Consider the following 20010-nt stretch of genomic DNA (forward strand, 5'->3'; position numbering starts at 1 on the left):
AAACAAATATGACACAAACTCACATGCAAAATGTCAAAGACAGGCCAAGTGCACACTAAGGAGAGCTTATTGACCATAAGTGCCCATGCATGCAGATTTTAGTCCATGCAATGATTCATGCGATTAAACATCAAGAGCATTTGAGCATCAGAAGTGTGAGGTGCACAAGCAGAATTCAGTCTCAGCATGCAGCAGATGTGAACTTGACTGACAGGTTAGACGAATAGCGCAGTGGCGGCTGCGGGTTTACAGACAGGAAATAGCGATACATGACACGAGAGCCTCACCATTGTGATCTGATCGGAAAGCAAAGCTCTGGCTCTACACTGCCAGCAGGTGATGGCGGCCAACACTGAAGTGGCAAAGTCAGCTACCTGATCAACCCCCATCAGAACTTCCTCTTCTGCATTCTCTCCTTCCAGCCTGTCCTCTGAATTATTCGCTCTCACTTCCTCCTCTCCATTAAGCCTCTTTTCTGAGGGGTCATCCAGCGAGCCGGTGCTAGATTCGAGATCTTCTTGTCCGTTCTGCACGATTACAGGTATGATGGCCTTTAGATTAACCGGATTTGTGCTCAGGGAGGAGATGTTGGCGGCAGGCGGCATGGAACGGCGCTCTATGTCCACTAAGAGAGTGCCTTCGCTGTCTGCGTGCTGGAGCGTTAAATCAGAAGAAGTTACGTTGAGGGGTGAGAATAAATGAGCAAAACTGGACCTGAAATGGACCTGAACTAATGCTGCCTTCATGTCAGAATGAAATGAGAAGATGAGCGCACATTAACGCCACCACAAATACCATTATTACTAGTGGGGAAACTCAGGGCTTTCTGATTTTTATGCCGTGTAAATTAAAGAGTCACAATTGAAGGTAAAGTGTGTAATCTACAGTGGCTGTTTTCAAACAGGTTTCCTGAACACTCTCCCTGTCTGCCATTGGTTGTGTAAACAAACAGCCCCGCCCCAAACTCATGCCATTATGCCAATGTTGCCGTGTCAGAGTGGTCAGGGTGCTCAAAAAAAACAAAAACAAAAAAAAAACCATAAATAAAATAAATAAATAAATAAATACATTTTTTGTTTTGAAAGCACCACAGAGAAAATTCAAACTACAAATGACTTATAATTTTAAATCAAAGAGAAAATAATTTTAATTTTTAAACAGAAAAATATATACACTTCATTTTTAAGTTTTAATTATGAATGCTGACTGTAGATCATTGTTTGTACACACTTTTGCAACAGGCTTGTGAAACAACTACATTTCCCAACATTCCCATCATTTGTCACATTCCCCAGTGTTTGGGGCTTATTTGTAACTACACACATTTCTGCTTGATCTAAAAAGTTGGTAACACTTTCTATGAAGCCCATATTTTGCATTGTTAAGGACTTTGTGACTAGGAGGAGGGTGGGGCAGGGCCGTGAGTCTGCACGGCTGGCCCCCAATCGGGCTAATCAGCCGAGGAGAGGGATAAGGCCGAGCCAGATGCGGCAGCTGCGTGTGGCTCTCTCTCTCCCGAACTGCCACATCCGGCTCGGCTTCATCCCTCTCCTCGGCTGATTAGCCTGACTGGGGGCCAGTCGTGTGGACTCACGGCCCGGCCCTGCCCTCCTCCTTGCCACTCTTCTCCCTCCTTTGCCTCAGACTGGGGAATCCCCGGCATGACGTATATCCCCCCCCCCCTTCTGAGTGGGGGCGTTGTCCCTCCTGCCTTTCTAGACCTGGGATGGAGACAATGGGAGGGAAACAGGAGAGGGAAAGGGCAAGGCGGAGCGAAAGTAAGAGAGAGAGAGAGAGAAAAAAAAATGCTCGCCGGTTTCCCGACATGCCGTCGCCTGGTCCTCGACCACTCCTCCGCCCTCTGGCGGACGACAGCCGCTCCTCCCCGGGCGGACCGGAGCGAGTCCTCTGACCCCTGGTGAATGGAACGCCCCTCTGCATTCTGGCGGCCGGTAGCGAGCCCCTCCGCCCCTGGCAGCAGCTCCACAACTCAAGGCGGCCGGCAGCGACTCCTCCGTCCCCCGGCGGACGGCCGCGGCTGCTCCTTTGGGCGGACGGCAGTGGCAAAGACTCCACGACAGCGCATCCCTCCTGCTTCCCGGGCTTAAGCACCAATGTAACAAGTTAAGGTTGGGCAAGGAGGCGGCGGGAACCGGACGAACCATCAAAATAATGTTTAATGAAAACTTAAAAAGACACAAACAAATACACACACGGCAGCTGCGTGTGGCTCTCTCTTTCCCGAACTGCCGCATCTGGCTCGGCCGTATCCCTCTCCTTGGCTGATTAGCCTGAATGGGGGCCGGCTGTGTGCACTCACGGCCCGGCCCCGCCCTCCTCCTCATCACAGACTTATAATATGCATTATAATGCATTCATAAAATCTCATAATACACATTACAATATGTTACAATGTCTAATAAATAATTGTAACCACAATTATAATTCATTATAATAATTCACATATTCATATTTATACCGTATCATCCAAATTATAATTATCATCCAATTTTTTCCCGCACAAGTTGGAAAAAAAACCAGCAGCATTTTGTCTAAGGCTTCATGACGTTATTATAAGTGGTCTTAGCCTGCTTTAAGTTATAAAAGCAATGTCTTCTTATAAACAGGGTGTTATTTAAATGAAACTAATGAAAATATATAATAAAGCAATGCAATATTTGCAATATTTATAATAAGTCTTTTACAAGCTCGACTTGTGATGGCTTATAACCTCTTACGAATATCTTATGGATGTTTATTAGAAGACATAGCTTTTGTCACTTTACTTAAAATATACTTAATTAGATATAATAGAAATATATATGATACATTATAACTTCTGCAGATAAAATTTGATGTTGGTCATGTTATAATGTATAATACTCTAAGGTATATTTATGACTAGGTAAGCATTATAATGTATTATAATTGTGGTTATAATGCATTTATAATGCCTTTACAATGCATTATAAATATGGGATTCCTAAAAAGTGTTACCAAAAAGTTTGTAGTTGTAGGGCAAAAAAGTAAATGTGTAAATCTTACCTTAAGAGTGCCTGAGTGATGTTGCAGGGCGATTTAGAGAATGCAAAAACAGAAATGCAAATTAATGTTATTAATATGACAATTCACCTATCGACCCTTTTTACAGACTGTGATGACACATTTCCACCGTATTTAGTAGCGTAAATCTAAAACGTTTACATTTTTTATTTTTTTAAGTGTAAATTTATTAACATATATAACCAATTTCTAATGTAATCCATCTCTCTATGATTTTTTTTGGTTTTGTTGCCATTTTGGAAATTTGCAGAAATGTAAAAAAGTATTTCTTTTCATTTGCTTTTGAAGTAAATCTGGAAACACAAAAATAATATTCGTTGTGCTCTCCTGTTCATTGCTACAGAAGTTTCCCGCTATAGTTTACTTCCACGTTCTAAAACCAGAAAATGTAAAAAGGGTCCATTAATATGGCAATAGATGAGCCAAAGATGCATTACAAATCACAGCACTATTTACAAAGCCTCCTAACATAAAGTACATTTTCTATGCTGGTTGCATGTAACAGAGTATTAAAAATGGATCAGCATGGCATCGGCGTGTTCTTCCAGGTCTATGCAAAGTTGATCAAGTTAACTCGATACGGATACTCTAAGCTACCTAAGAGCGAAGTCAGACACTCCCCACTGATTTCCAAGAGGCGAGCAGGAAAAACCAATAATGAAAATGACAACTTCATTTGGAAGGTGATAAAATTACATGACAGAGTGGGAGAAAGGGAGGCCATGAATAAGATGAAACTGCTTGTCTTTTCTTTTCATTTTCTGCAAATTAGACTGTATAATGCGCTAGAGCTGATGGAGGCCAAAAACAGGTTTGTGAACAGAGAAGGACGGGTGCGTGACAAAGCCTCCGGCTGATAGACTCCATAATTAAAATCATTATGTGAGCGGGTGGAGAGTACGGGCTGCGGCCTTTGATCTCACACAGGAGGGACGAGTCGAGTCTTTGATGCTAAAGCGGGCAGAGGTGATGCCATGCACATACGGGCATGTGTCACCCACATAAGTGCAAACAAACATGATGCACCTGGCCTGACTCCATCTGATTAGAAACTTTCTTTGTTTACAAACAACATCTATGATCTTTTGTTTTTAATAGCGGTTCTTTAAATAGGAGAGCTGACTTTTCCTGTTTGGTGATTTGTTTATCAATGTTTGAAAGATTTAAAGGAATATTCCGGGTTCAATACAAGTTTAGCTCAATCAACAGCATTTTTGGAATAATATTAATTACCACAAAAATTGATTTTAACTTGTTCCTCCTGTTCTTTAAAAAAAGCACAAATCTGTGTTTCAGTGAGACATTTACAATGGAAGTCAATGGGGTCCATTTTTGGAGGGTTTAAAGGCAGAAATGTGACGCTTATAATTTTATAAAAGTTGGCACCAGCTATTCATTAGTAAGAAGTAATTTCTTACACATGTACAGTATGTAAGGGACATGAAATGAATTATGAAGTGTTACCTTTAGTGGTCCGTGCGATTCGTTTCGCTGGCTCTGTCGAAGATAACAGTAGACAACTAAACAATTCTGTAGTGTGAATTTGGTTGCATGTGTTCTACATTAATACTTTCATTTATAAAAGTGAAGGAGAACTGTGCGTGCACACACACACACACACTCACGCGCACTCACTCACTCACTACACACATGCACACTCACATATACTCACACGCACTCACACACACACACATGCTCACCACACACACGCTCACCACACACACGCGCACACACTCACATATACTCACTCACTCACATGCACACCACACACACGCACTCACTTACTCACACACATGTGCACACACACACACACACACACCAGATCATCTCTCATATACTCGCACGCGCTCACCACACGCACGCGCACGCACACACACCCCACACCACACGCACTCACTTACTCACATGCACACACACGCACTCACATATACTCACTTACACGCACACCACACACATGCTCACCACACACACGCACACACTCACATATACTCACTCACTCACACGCACTCACACGCACACCACACACACGCACTCACTTATTCGCACATGCGCACACACACTCACACTCTCACTCAGTCTCACTCACTCACACACTCGCACACTCACGCACGCATGCACGCACGCAAGCACGCACGCACTACACACACCCCACACCACACACACTCACTTACTCACATGCACACACACGCACTCACATATACTCACATGCACGCACTCACATGCACACCACACACATGCTCACCACACACACGCACTCACTTACTCACACGCACACACGCGCACTCACATATACTCACTTACACGCACACCACACACACATGCTCACCACACACACGCCACCACACACACGCCACCACACACACGCTCACCACACACACGCTCACCACACACACGCTCACCACACACACGCTCACCACACACACGCTCACATATACTCACTCACTCACACACACTCACACGCACACCACACACACGCTCACATATACTCACTCACTCACACGCACACCACACACACGTACTCACTTACTCGCACGTGCGTACACACACACACACTCACACACACACACACTCACACACTCACACACTCACACACTCACACACTCACACACTCACCAGATCGTCTCCGCTCCTTCAGAGCGCCTCCAGAGAAACTGTCACTGTGACAGGACGTGGCTTTCTTCAGCCGGTCTGGACTGTAGCGGTACTTTACTGGGCCTGTAACAGGAGATATATTCATATATATATATATATATATATATATATATATATATATAACTACAAAAACAAGTAACTTCATGAGACACTGTGACCAAATGTCATTCTACAGTGAAACTAAAGACAACTTACACATTGAGTCCATGTCCAAGATCGCATCTCTGGCCTGAAAATCATTAGCAGAGCAAATTTGTATGAAATTGTAATCATTGCTGGTGCAGTTAAATGTTCATCTGTTTCAATATTAGACTTTTTACATACTTTCTGTGGTATAACAGCGTGATGATTCTCCAGAATGAGTCTCTTTATGTGATGAGCCCAGAGTTTCTTCTCCTCCAATGTTCTAGCCTGAGAAAACAGCACAATGATCAACTGAAAACAACTTGCCTGAGCAGTTTGTGTGCAGTGAGTTCATACACACCTGAACTGCGTGCGGCTGTTTTGGGTGTTTGTAATGCGTCACACTGAATCGAAGCGAGTCTTTGGCACTTTCTATCAGCATTAGTGTGGAACACTGAAAATAAAACAGAGAAAACATTAGGTATAATTTTGGTTGTTTGCTGTGCCAAAATCTTTTATTTTCAATTGATTAGGTGGTGTATAATAATCAAACTCCGGGTCAGATAAGTTCACATAGTTATAATGGCTTCAAACAAGCCTTATCTGAATAGATTTTAGATCATACAAAACCGAGAAAACAGCATCCGATTTCAAACCATGCGACTCATCAAGATAACCAGAACAGCCAGTGAGAGACATGTCTAAATAACTGACCATGTCTGATCATTTCAAAGAATCAGATACCGAGATGTGAGTCTTGTAGACATAATGTTCTCCTCTTTTCTTGGTGATGAGCAGCATCTTATCAAACAGGAAGAGGGTCCTCTCGTTCTTGGCACGATGGACGTGGAATGTTCCCTCCAAAACCAGTTCACCATACGTGGTCAGATCTGGACCTTTCCAGTTCAGAAGCAGAGACTGAATCTCCTGTAATGAGATAGCATGCCATAATAAAAATAGAATAGAATAGAAAATACTATACATAGTAAAATAGACTAGACTAAAACAGAATAAACTAGACTAACTTATGCTGCACTACACATACTACAATAGAATAAAATAGCATAGAATAACCAAGACAAATAGAAAATACTATACTACACCATACATACTAGAATAGAATAGAATAGAATAGAATAGAATAAATGAGAAACTAGAATAAACATTACTATATAAACTAGAATAGAATAAAAGACAAACTAGAAGACAATAAACTAGAATAGACTATACTATAATTGAATAGACTAGATTAGAATAAAGTAGAATAGAATAACTTGAATAGACTAGAATAGAATAACTAGATTAGACTATACTATACTTACTAGACTAGAATAGAATAACTAGAATAGACTAGAATAGAATAAAATAACTAGAATAGACTATACTATACTTACTAGACTAGAATAGAATAACTAGAATAGACTAAAACAGAATAACTAGAATAGACTAGAATAGAGTAACTATAATAGACAATACTATACTTACTAGACTAGAATAACTAGAATAGACTATACTATACTTACTAGACTAGAATAGAATAACTAGAATAGACTAGAATAGAATAACTAGAATAGAATAACTAGAATAGACTATACTATACTTACTAGACTAGAATAGAATAACTAGAATAGACTAGAATAGAATAACTAGAATAGACTATACTATACTTACTAGACTAGAATAGAATAACTAGAATAGAATAACTAGAATAGAATAACTAGAATAGACTATACTATACTTACTAGACTAGAATAGAATAACTAGAATAGACTAAAATAGAATAACTAGAATAGAATAGAATAACTAGAATAGAATAACAAGAATAGAATAACTAGAATAGACTAGAATAGAATAACTATAATAGACAATACTATACTTACTAGACTAGAATAGAATAACTAGAATAGACTAGAATAGAATAACTAGAATAGACTATACTATACTTACTAGACTAGAATAGAATAACTAGAACAGACTAGAATAGAATAACTAGAATAGAATAACTAGAATAGACTATACTATACTTACTAGACTAGAATAGAATAACTAGAATAGACTAAAATAGAATAACTAGAATAGAATAGAATAACTAGAATAGAATAACAAGAATAGAATAACTAGAATAGACTAGAATAGAATAACTATAATAGACAATACTATACTTACTAGACTAGAATAGAATAACTAGAATAGACTAGAATAGAATAACTAGAATAGACTATACTATACTTACTAGACTAGAATAGAATAACTAGAATAGACTAGAATAGAATAACTAGAATAGACTATACTATACTATACTTACTAGACTAGAATAGAATAGACAGAATAGAATAGAATAGACTAGAATAGAATAACTAGAATAGACTATACTATACTTACTAGACTAGAATAGAATAACTAGAATAGACTAGAATAGAATAACTAGAATAGACTATACTATACTTACTAGACTACAATAACTAGAATAGACTAAAATAGAATAACTAGAATAGACTAGAATAGAATAGAATAACTAGAATAGAATAACTAGAATAGACTATACTATACTTACTAGACTAGAATAGAATAACTAGAACAGAATAACTAGAATAGAATAACTAGAATAGAATAACTAGAATAGACTATACTATACTTACTAGACTAGAATAGAATAACTAGAATAGACTAGAATAGAATAACTAGAATAGACTATACTATACTTACTAGACTAGAATAACTAGAATAGACTAAAATAGAATAACTAGAATAGACTAGAATAGAATAGAATAACTAGAATAGAATAACTAGAATAGACTATACTATACTTACTAGACTAGAATAGAATAATTAGAATAGACTAGAATAGAATAACTAGAATAGACTAGAATAGAATAACTAGAATAGACTATACTATACTTACTAGACTAGAATAGAATAACTAGAATAGACTAGAACAGAATAACTAGAATAGACTAGAATAGAATAACTAGAATAACTAGCATAGACTATACTATACTGACTAGACTAATTGAGCAGCGCATGATCAGGGCCAGCTGAATTTGTTTGTGTGATTTTCACAAAAAGTTGTCATTAACTTAGAGTTAGTTCATGGCCATCTTCATCTAGCTATCAGCCTAGAGCATGGACTACTACACCACAGCATCCCTAAAGCACTCATAACAGTTACATGTGTTAACCCAGTTATATTAATAAACAGTACTCCAGTACTGGAGCTACAGTATCTCTTATTATAATTAACTAAAGAGTATGATAATATGTTAGCATGAAGCTCATTAACACTGCAAATTGAATTCAGTCATATTTCATCTGCTGAATATGACATGAAGGTGTAATAACACCAGAAGTTATTAAAGTGCTTGAAATGGAACACTCAGGTATTAATATTGCAGTTTTACTCCAGTCATCTGCTTGTGGGACCATGAGAAAAATGGCAGAAAGGGGATTCTTTTGGAAAACTGTTTGAAAATCACTTTTGCAATTCTGTCTGGTGATGCTAGTGGTGCAGAAATTACACACACATCATCTTTTTATTTATTATTATTTATTTTTTAATCCCCTTTTCTCCCAATTTGGAATGCCCAATTCCCACTACTTAGTAGGTCCTCGTGGTGGCGCGGTTACTCACCTCAATCCGGGTGGTGGAGGACAAGTCTCAGTTGCCTCCGCTTCTGAGACCGTCAATCCGTGCATCTTATCACGTGACTCGTTGTGCATGACACAGCGGAGACTCACAGCATGTGGAGGCTCATGCTACTCTCCACGATCCACACACAACTTACCACACGCCCCATTGAGAGCGAGAACCACTAATCACGACCACGAGGAGGTTACCCCATGTGACTCTACCCTCCCTAGCAACCGGGCCAATTTGGTTGCTTAGGAGACCTGGCTGGAGTCACTCAGCACGCCCTGGATTCAAACTCGTGACTCCAGGTGTGATAGTCAACATCAATACTCAGAGGAATATTTAATCTTAGGGCTTTATTTTTGTGCCAGTGCAAAGCGCAAGTGGGCGTGGGTGGGAGTGTTTGCGCTATCTGTGAGTGTACTGACCCATACTGTGGGTCTTTTGTAAGATAATGAAGTGGCGCAAAGCGCAATTTGCTATTTTCCTGAGAAATAGACGTTTTTAGTGCAACGTCTAAACTCAGTTCCTGCATTTGCAGTTTGGAGATTCACCAACAGGCGGTGATGAAGTTCATGTCCAAACTCTGAAAATATAGTGGAACATCAAATTATGTCCCTGACGATCACTGTTGTAGCCGTTTTATTAAACAAACATTTATGAGATGTGTGTTAAAGTTTCTAGAGATCATGGTTTACTTTTCAATTATTATTTTAATGTTTATATTTACAATTGTATTTACGATCTAATTTGTATTGGTATTTTTTCACCTGTTGTCATAGTGATTAAGTCACTGCAAAAGGTGCCGGTGGAAGTTAGAGAGTGTTAAAATATTATTATTTTATTATTTTGATTATATTTTTGTTTGAAGTGTAAAATCTGATTAAATTTTTTCCTGTTTCAATAAATGACCTTAATTGTTCAAAATCGAGCGGTAGAAGTGAGGTGTGTGCCGATACAATCACTGTTATTACTACCCATGATTTGTGTGTCAGATGATTAATAATACTTACATTCCCAATAATTAAACAGTGCATCCATCCAAATCCTGACTAGACTAGAATAACATTTTCTAAGCATATAAAAGGAGCATGTCCATATTTTTAATTCTTCTAATTCAGTGCATACAGTCCATTTACACTGCCGACTTCTTATGAATGTGCTGTCTTTTTTTATATCGCTGGTGCTTGAGGGAATGAACTATGAAATAGAACGCTTCATTAACCGAAGAAAAACCTCCAAATTAAATTGCACTTGACCCAGCCCATAAGCATATTGCGTGTGTGATTCCGCCAGGGCCTAGGCCTAGACTTAGCACATGCTTGCACGAAAATACAAAAACTTCAGGGCCATGCCATTTGACTTTACGCTTATGACTTATGGCATGGCGCCGTGCTTAGTGCTCTTAAAATAGGGCCCCTTGCATCTCTTCTAAAGGAATAGTTGCCCCAAAAATTATGTCATATAAAACCTGTTACTTGCTTTCTCCTGTTGAACACAAAAGGAGATATTTTTCCATACAGTGAAAGCATACAGTAACCAAGGGCTTTCAAGCTCAAAAAAGCACCATAAAAATCACATAATAAAAGCAATCGACTCAACTGCTCTATTCCAAGTCTTCTGAAGTCATACGCGTTTTTGCTTATTCAAGACAGTTCCACAGAAGAAAGTAAGTCATGCAGGTTTGAAACGACATGAGGGTGAGTAAATGATGACAGAATTGTCCATTTTGGTGCACTACCAGCAACTTTCTACTTACTAGCTTTGAGTCTTAATCACTACACCATATCACCCAAAATAAAGAAATCAACAAAAACATTGAGTCCATACCTGTAGTCTCACTGCATGCTCGTGTTTTCTCTTCATGTCGTTGATATACCAGGCGACTCCTGTCATGGTGTCTATGGCCTCTATCACCACATCATGACCCTCCTGCTCAGGGCCAAAGTGTTTGGCAATTTCCTGTAAAAAGAGCAAAACAAATACAGTAAGAGAAAGTACAAAAAAAAATTCTTAATTCTCTCTAGTCTCATTGCAGAAGTAAATGGCAAGATGAGGAACGTGTGTTACCTGAAGAAGCAAATGATATTTCAAAACCCTCTGAACAGGTTTGAGCAGGTATGAACCCAGCGGAAGAGAGCGCTTGAGAGACGCCTGACGATCCCTGAAGAACTTTGCCAAAGTTTTATTCCTCAAAAAGTCTGTCAACACCGCCACTGAACTACAGACAGAGAGACAGAAGATTTTCTTTGTAAATACAGCAGAAATGCATTCCACAGTTTAGAATAAGTTGTCTAGATTCCAGATCATTCTCTCAAGCAACTTCATGAAGTGCTTCATCCTGAGATGCTTTTTAAACACTATTGGAAGAGTTCAAATGTGGATAACACTTCTAAACTTTCATATGAGCTTGGAAATGGTTTCTGCAAACAAAATGGGCATCAATAAAGGAAAACAAACACGACGTGTGCTGCGTGTGGCTGACTGCACTGCGACGCATCCAGACCGCAGATGGGTTCTCTCAGTGGGTGGATGTCACTCAAACTGTCTGTTGATGTCGTACATGAAGGACGTTGTTGACTCGGAGGAATAATCTGTCATCTGCATCAGTAGCCGCTTGCACAAGGGACCAAAATAGACTTATTAACAGTGCGTTTTACTTACTTTGGGTAGTTTGTACAGTATTGCGTGTAGATGTCAAAATAGTCGCTCTGCAAAAGAAATGAGAGAAAATCAGGGAACTGGAACATTTTTGTTATTTAAATAACATTAAGTGTTATTTAGAGGTATATTTAATACCTTGTCCACAAAGCAGCGTGCAATGGCCACAGGATCGTTGCCGCACATGTCTAAAGACTGCAATAGTTCACTTGAAAGGGAACATAAAACAGTGAGAGCATAAGAAAACTTCCGCAATTTGGTTATGAATGCCACAAGATCTTGCATTAGTTAAGTAAAGATGCAATACAAATAAATGATCAAGAAAACGATGTTTCTTGAAGTGATTAAAATAATGCAAAATGACATGTAATGAAGATTTAACCTCTACTGTAAACAAATGTGATTAGATTAGTTTTGGCACTGCGTGAGACCAACAGGAGCTACAAAATGTTTCTTGAAGTGATTAAAATAATGCACAATGACATGTAATGAAGGTCTAACCTCTACTGCAAACATATGTGATTAGATTAGTTTTGGCACTGCGTGAGACCAAAAGGAGCTACAAAATACTGTAAGTACTTTGATCAATTTTGTAGACAAACTTTGTTGTTTGACAAAGCCTTGTCTGAAAGTCTTAAAAGTTTAAAAACCTTGACGTTTTCATCTTATATAGGCCCTACAGTTACACAAGTCAGATAAAGTATGTTCTAGCATTTTGCTAGGTGTTGCTAGCATTTTTAGCTTGTAGCTAGGCATTGCAAGCATGTTTTAACATGTACTGTTGTTAAGTGTGTCTAGCACAAATACATTTCTTGCTAGCATGTTTTAACTTTTAGCTAGGTGTTTCTAGCATGTTGCTAAGCATTGCTAGCATATTTTAACATGTAGCAAGGCATTGATAGCATGTTTTGCATGTAGCTAGGTGTTTCTAGCATGTTGATATGCATTGCTAGCATATTTTTGCTTGTAGCTAAGCATTGCAAGCATGTTTTAGGATGTAGCTAAATGTGTCTAGCACAAATATATTTCTTGATAACAAGTCTTGACTTGTAGCTAGGTGTTTCTAGCATGTTGCTAGGCATTGCGAGCATGTTTTAGTATGTAGCTAGGCATTTCTAGCAAGTTGACAGGCATTGCTGGTATGTTTTAGCATGTATCTAGGCATTGGCAGTATGTTTTAGCATGTATCTAGGCATTGGCAATATGTTTTAACATGTAGCTAGGCATTGCTAGTATTTTTTAACATGTAGCTAGGCATTGCTAGTATGTTTTAATATGTAGCTAGGCATTGCGAGTATGTTTTAACATGTAGCTAGGCATTGCTAGTAAGTTTTAGCAAGTAGCTAGGCATTTATAACATGTTTTGCATGTAGCTAGGCATTTCTAGCAAGCTGACAGGCATTGCTGGTATGTTTTAGCATGTATCTAGGCATTGGCAGTATGTTTTAACATGTAGCTAAGCATTGCTAGTATGTTTTAGCATGTAGCTAGGCATTGCTAATATGTTTTAGCATGTAGCTAGGTGTTTATTGCAAGTTGACAGGCATTGCTGGTAGGTTTTAACATGTAGCTATGCATTGCTTATATGTTTTAACATGTAGCTAGGTGTTTATAGCAAGTTGACAGGCATTGCTAGTATGTTTCAGCATGTAGCTAGGCATTGCTAGTATGTTTTAACATGTAGCTAGGTGTTTCTAGCATGTAGCTAGGCATTGCTAGTATGTTTTAACCTGTAGCTACGCTTTGCTAGTATGTTTTAACATGTAGCTAAGCAATGATAGTATGTTTTAACATGTAGCTAGGCATTGCTAGTATGTTTTAACATGTAGCTAGGCATTGCTAGTAAGTTTTAACATATAGCTAGGCATTCAGCATGAAGCTAGGCATTGCTAATATGTTTTAGCATGTAGCTAGGCATTGCTAGTAAGTTTTAGCAAGTAGCTAGGCATTGCTAGTATGTTTTAACATGTAGCTAGGCATGGCTAGTATGTTTTAACATGTAGCTAAGCAATGATAATATGTTTTAACATGTAGCTAGGCATTGCTAGTATGTTTTAACATGTAGCTAGGCATTGCTAGTAAGTTTTAACATATAGCTAGGCATTTAACATGAAGCTAGGCATTGCTAATATGTTTTAGCATGTAGCTAGGCATTGCTAGTAAGTTTTAGCAAGTAGCTAGGCATTGCTAGTATGTTTTAACATGTAGCAAGGCATTTCTAGTATGTTCTGACATGTAGCTAGGCATGGCTAGTATGTTTTAGCATGTAACTAGGCATAGCTAGTATGTTTTAGCATGTAGCTTGGTGATTATAGCAAGTTGACAGGCATTGTTAGTATGTTTTAGCATGTAGCTAGGCATTTATAGCATGTTTTGCATGTAGCTAGGCATTTCTAGCAAGTTGACAGGCATTGCTGGTATGTTTTAGCATGTATCTAGGCATTGCTAGTATGTTTTAACATGTAGCTAAGCATTGCTAATATGTTTTAACATGTTGCTAGTATGTTTTAGCATGTAGCTTGGTGATTATAGCAAGTTGACAGGCATTGTTAGTATGTTTTAGCATGTAGCTAGGCATTTATAGCATGTTTTGCATGTAGCTAGGCATTTCTAGCAAGTTGACAGGCATTGCTTGGTATGTTTTAGCATGTATCTAGGCATTGGCAGTATGTTTTAACATGTAGCTAAGCATTGCTAATATGTTTTAACATGTTGCTAGTATGTTTTAACATGTAGCTAGGCATTGCTAATATGTTTTAGCATGTAGCTAGGTGTTTATTGCAAGTTGACAGGCATTGCTGGTATGTTTTAACATGTAGCTAGGTGTTTATAACAAGATAGCAGGCATTGCTAGTATGTTTTAACATGTAGCTATGCATTGCTAATATGTTTTAACATGTAGCTAGGTGTTTATAGCAAGTTGACAGGCATTGCTAGTATGTTTTAGCATGTAGCTAGGCATTGCTAATATGTTTTAGCATGTAGCTAGGCATTGCTAGTATTTTTTAGCAAGTAGCTAGGCATTGCTAGTATGTTTTAACATGTAGCTAGGCATTTCTAGTATGTTCTGACATGTAGCTAGGCATGGCTAGTATGTTTTAGCATGTAACTAGGCATAGCTAGTATGTTTTAACATGTAGCTTGGTGTTTATAGCAAGTTGACAGGCATTGTTAGTATGTTTTAGCATGAAGCTAGGCATTTAGCATGAAGCTAGGCATTGCTAATATGTTTTAGCATGTAGCTAGGCATTGCTAGTATGTTTTAACATGTAGCTAGGCATTTCTAGTATGTTCTGACATGTAGCTAGGCATGGCTAGTATGTTTTAGCATGTAACTAGGCATAGCTAGTATGTTTTAACATGTAGCTTGGTGTTTATAGCAAGTTGACAGGCATTGTTAGTATGTTTTAGCATGTAGCTAGGCATTTATAACATGTTTTGCATGTAGCTAGGCATTTCTAGCAAGTTGACAGGCATTGATGGTATGTTTTAGCATGTATCTAGGCATTGCTAGTAAGTTTTAGCAAGTAGCTAGGCATTGCTAGTATGTTTTAACATGTAGCTAGGCATTTCTAGTATGTTCTGACATGTAGCTAGGCATGGCTAGTATGTTTTAGCATGTAACTAGGCATAGCTAATATGTTTTAACATGTAGCTTGGTGATTATAGCAAGTTGACAGGCATTGTTAGTATGTTTTAGCATGTAGCTAGGCATTTATAGCATGTTTTGCATGTAGCTAGGCATTTCTAGCAAGTTGACAGGCATTGCTGGTATGTTTTAGCATGTATCTAGGCATTGGCAGTATGTTTTAACATGTAGCTAAGCATTGCTAATATGTTTTAACATGTTGCTAGTATGTTTTAGCATGTAGCTTGGTGATTATAGCAAGTTGACAGGCATTGTTAGTATGTTTTAGCATGTAGCTAGGCATTTATAGCATGTTTTGCATGTAGCTAGGCATTTCTAGCAAGTTGACAGGCATTGCTGGTATGTTTTAGCATGTATCTAGGCATTGACAGTATGTTTTAACATGTAGCTAAGCATTGCTAATATGTTTTAACATGTTGCTAGTATGTTTTAACATGTAGCTAGGCATTGCTAATATGTTTTAGCATGTAGCTAGGTGTTTATTGCAAGTTGACAGGCATTGCTGGTATGTTTTAACATGTAGCTAGGTGTTTATAACAAGTTAGCAGGCATTGCTAGTATGTTTTAACATGTAGCTATGCATTGCTAATATGTTTTAACATGTAGCTAGGTGTTTATAGCAAGTTGACATTGATGGTATGGCATTGATGGTATGTTTTAGCATGTATCTAGGCATTGCTAGTAAGTTTTAGCAAGTAGCTAGGCATTGCTAGTATGTTTTAACATGTAGCTAGGCATTTCTAGTATGTTCTGACATGTAGCTAGGCATGGCTAGTATGTTTTAGCATGTAACTAGGCATAGCTAGTATGTTTTAACATGTAGCTTGGTGTTTATAGCAAGTTGACAGGCATTGTTAGTATGTTTTAGCATGAAGCTAGGCATTTAGCATGAAGCTAGGCATTGCTAATATGTTTTAGCATGTAGCTAGGCATTGCTAGTATGTTTTAACATGTAGCTAGGCATTTCTAGTATGTTCTGACATGTAGCTAGGCATGGCTAGTATGTTTTAGCATGTAACTAGGCATAGCTAGTATGTTTTAACATATAGCTTGGTGTTTATAGCAAGTTGACAGGCATTGTTAGTATGTTTTAGCATGTAGCTAGGCATTGCTAGTATTTTTTAGCATGTAGCTAGGCATTGCTAGTATTTTTTAGCATGTAGCTAGGCATTGCTAATATGTTTTAACATGTAGCTAGGCATTGCTAGTATGTTTTAACATGTAGCTAGGCACTGCTAGTGTGTTTTAGCATGTAGCTAGGCATTGCTAGTGTGTTTTAGCATGTAGCTAGGCATTGCTAGTGTGTTTCAGCATGTAGCTAGGCATTGCTAGTATGTTTTAACATGTAGCTTGGTGTTTATAGCAAGTTGACAGGCATTGCTAGTATGTTTTAGCATGTATCTAGGCATTGGCAGTATGTTTTAACATGTAGCTAAGCATTGCTAATATGTTTTAACATGTTGCTAGTATGTTTTAGCATGTAGCTAGGCATTGCTAATATGTTTTAGCATGTAGCTAGGTGTTTATTGCAAGTTGACAGGCATTGCTGGTATGTTTTAATATGTAGCTAGGTGTTTATAACAAGTTAGCAGGCATTGCTAGTATGTTTTAACATGTAGCTATGCATTGCTAATATGTTTTAGCATGTAGCTAGGCATTGCTAGTAAGTTTTAGCAAGTAGCTAGGCATTGCTAGTATGTTTTAACATGTAGCTAGGCATTTCTAGTATGTTCTGACATGTAGCTAGGCATGGCTAGTATGTTTTAGCATGTAACTAGGCATAGCTAGTATGTTTTAACATGTAGCTTGGTGTTTATAGCAAGTTGACAGGCATTGTTAGTATGTTTTAGCATGAAGCTAGGCATTGCTAATATGTTTTAGCATGTAGCTAGGCATTGCTAGTATGTTTTAACATGTAGCTAGGCATTTCTAGTATGTTCTGACATGTAGCTAGGCATGGCTAGTATGTTTTAGCATGTAACTAGGCATAGCTAGTATGTTTTAACATGTAGCTTGGTGTTTATAGCAAGTTGACAGGCATTGTTAGTATGTTTTAGCATGTAGCTAGGCATTTCTAGCAAGTTGACAGGCATTGATGGTATGTTTTAGCATGTATCTAGGCATTGCTAGTAAGTTTTAACAAGTAGCTAGGCATTGCTAGTATGTTTTAACATGTAGCTAGGCATTTCTAGTATGTTCTGACATGTAGCTAGGCATGGCTAGTATGTTTTAGCATGTAACTAGGCATAGCTAATATGTTTTAACATGTAGCTTGGTGATTATAGCAAGTTGACAGGCATTGTTAGTATGTTTTAGCATGTAGCTAGGCATTTATAGCATGTTTTGCATGTAGCTAGGCATTTCTAGCAAGTTGACAGGCATTGCTGGTATGTTTTAGCATGTATCTAGGCATTGGCAGTATGTTTTAACATGTAGCTAAGCATTGCTAATATGTTTTAACATGTTGCTAGTATGTTTTAGCATGTAGCTTGGTGATTATAGCAAGTTGACAGGCATTGTTAGTATGTTTTAGCATGTAGCTAGGCATTTATAGCATGTTTTGCATGTAGCTAGGCATTTCTAGCAAGTTGACAGGCATTGCTGGTATGTTTTAGCATGTATCTAGGCATTGGCAGTATGTTTTAACATGTAGCTAAGCATTGCTAATATGTTTTAACATGTTGCTAGTATGTTTTAACATGTAGCTAGGCATTGCTAATATGTTTTAGCATGTAGCTAGGTGTTTATTGCAAGTTGACAGGCATTGCTGGTATGTTTTAACATGTAGCTAGGTGTTTATAACAAGTTAGCAGGCATTGCTAGTATGTTTTAACATGTAGCTATGCATTGCTAATATGTTTTAACATGTAGCTAGGTGTTTATAGCAAGTTGACAGGCATTGCTAGTATGTTTTAGCATGTAGCTAGGCATTGCTAGTATGTTTTAGCAAGTAGCTAGGCATTGCTAGTATGTTTTAACATGTAGCTAGGCATTTCTAGTATGTTCTGACATGTAGCTAGGCATGGCTAGTATGTTTTAGCATGTAACTAGGCATAGCTAGTATGTTTTAACATGTAGCTTGGTGTTTATAGCAAGTTGACAGGCATTGTTAGTATGTTTTAGCATGAAGCTAGGCATTTAGCATGAAGCTAGGCATTGCTAATATGTTTTAGCATGTAGCTAGGCATTGCTAGTATGTTTTAACATGTAGCTAATCATTTCTAGTATGTTCTGACATGTAGCTAGGCACAGTATGTTTTAACATATAGCTTGGTGTTTATAGCAAGTTGACAGGCATTGTTAGTATGTTTTAGCATGTAGCTAGGCATTGCTAGTATTTTTTAGCATGTAGCTAGGCATTGCTAGTATTTTTTAGCATGTAGCTAGGCATTGCTAATATGTTTTAACATGTAGCTAGGCATTGCTAGTATGTTTTAACATGTAGCTAGGCACTGCTAGTGTGTTTTAGCATGTAGCTAGGCATTGCTATTGTGTTTTAGCATGTAGCTAGGCATTGCTAGTGTGTTTTAGCATGTAGCTAGGCATTGCTAGTATGTTTTAACATGTAGCTTGGTGTTTATAGCAAGTTGACAGGCATTGCTAGTATGTTTTAGCATGTATCTAGGCATTGGCAGTATGTTTTAACATGTAGCTAAGCATTGCTAATATGTTTTAACATGTTGCTAGTATGTTTTAGCATGTAGCTAGGCATTGCTAATATGTTTTAGCATGTAGCTAGGTGTTTATTGCAAGTTGACAGGCATTGCTGGTATGTTTTAACATGTAGCTAGGTGTTTATAACAAGTTAGCAGGCATTGCTAGTATGTTTTAACATGTAGCTATGCATTGCTAATATGTTTTAGCATGTAGCTAGGCATTGCTAGTAAGTTTTAGCAAGTAGCTAGGCATTGCTAGTATGTTTTAACATGTAGCTAGGCATTTCTAGTATGTTCTGACATGTAGCTAGGCATGGCTAGTATGTTTTAACATGTAGCTAGGCATTTCTAGTATGTTCTGACATGTAGCTAGGCATGGCTAGTATGTTTTAGCATGTAACTAGGCATAGCTAGTATGTTTTAGCATGTAGCTTGGTGTTTATAGCAAGTTGACAGGCATTGTTAGTATGTTTTAGCATGAAGCTAGGCATTTAGCATGAAGCTAGGCATTGCTAATATGTTTTAGCATGTAGCTAGGCATTGCTAGTATGTTTTAACATGTAGCTAGGCACTGCTAG

The 20010-nt window shown here is 38.0% G+C and overlaps 1 protein-coding gene across 1 annotated transcript in view; it reads right to left on the reverse strand.

Annotated features, from left to right (window-relative positions):
* The window catches only part of LOC127410763 (pleckstrin homology domain-containing family G member 3-like), a 78982-nt gene that overhangs the window by 6781 nt on the left and 52191 nt on the right, over positions 1-20010 (reverse strand). The window contains exons 5-15 of the mRNA XM_051645980.1: positions 12266-12335; positions 12131-12177; positions 11537-11687; positions 11297-11428; positions 6583-6765; positions 6200-6292; positions 6040-6126; positions 5911-5944; positions 5677-5778; positions 4528-4560; positions 288-772 (exon numbers count right to left, since the gene is read on the reverse strand). Coding sequence (XP_051501940.1) covers positions 288-772; positions 4528-4560; positions 5677-5778; positions 5911-5944; positions 6040-6126; positions 6200-6292; positions 6583-6765; positions 11297-11428; positions 11537-11687; positions 12131-12177; positions 12266-12335 — 1417 coding nt within the window. The remainder of the gene's footprint in view (positions 1-287; positions 773-4527; positions 4561-5676; positions 5779-5910; positions 5945-6039; positions 6127-6199; positions 6293-6582; positions 6766-11296; positions 11429-11536; positions 11688-12130; positions 12178-12265; positions 12336-20010) is intronic.

Source organism: Myxocyprinus asiaticus, chromosome 20 (genome assembly GCF_019703515.2).
Source record: "Myxocyprinus asiaticus isolate MX2 ecotype Aquarium Trade chromosome 20, UBuf_Myxa_2, whole genome shotgun sequence".
In the NCBI taxonomy this organism is placed as follows: domain Eukaryota; kingdom Metazoa; phylum Chordata; class Actinopteri; order Cypriniformes; family Catostomidae; genus Myxocyprinus; species Myxocyprinus asiaticus.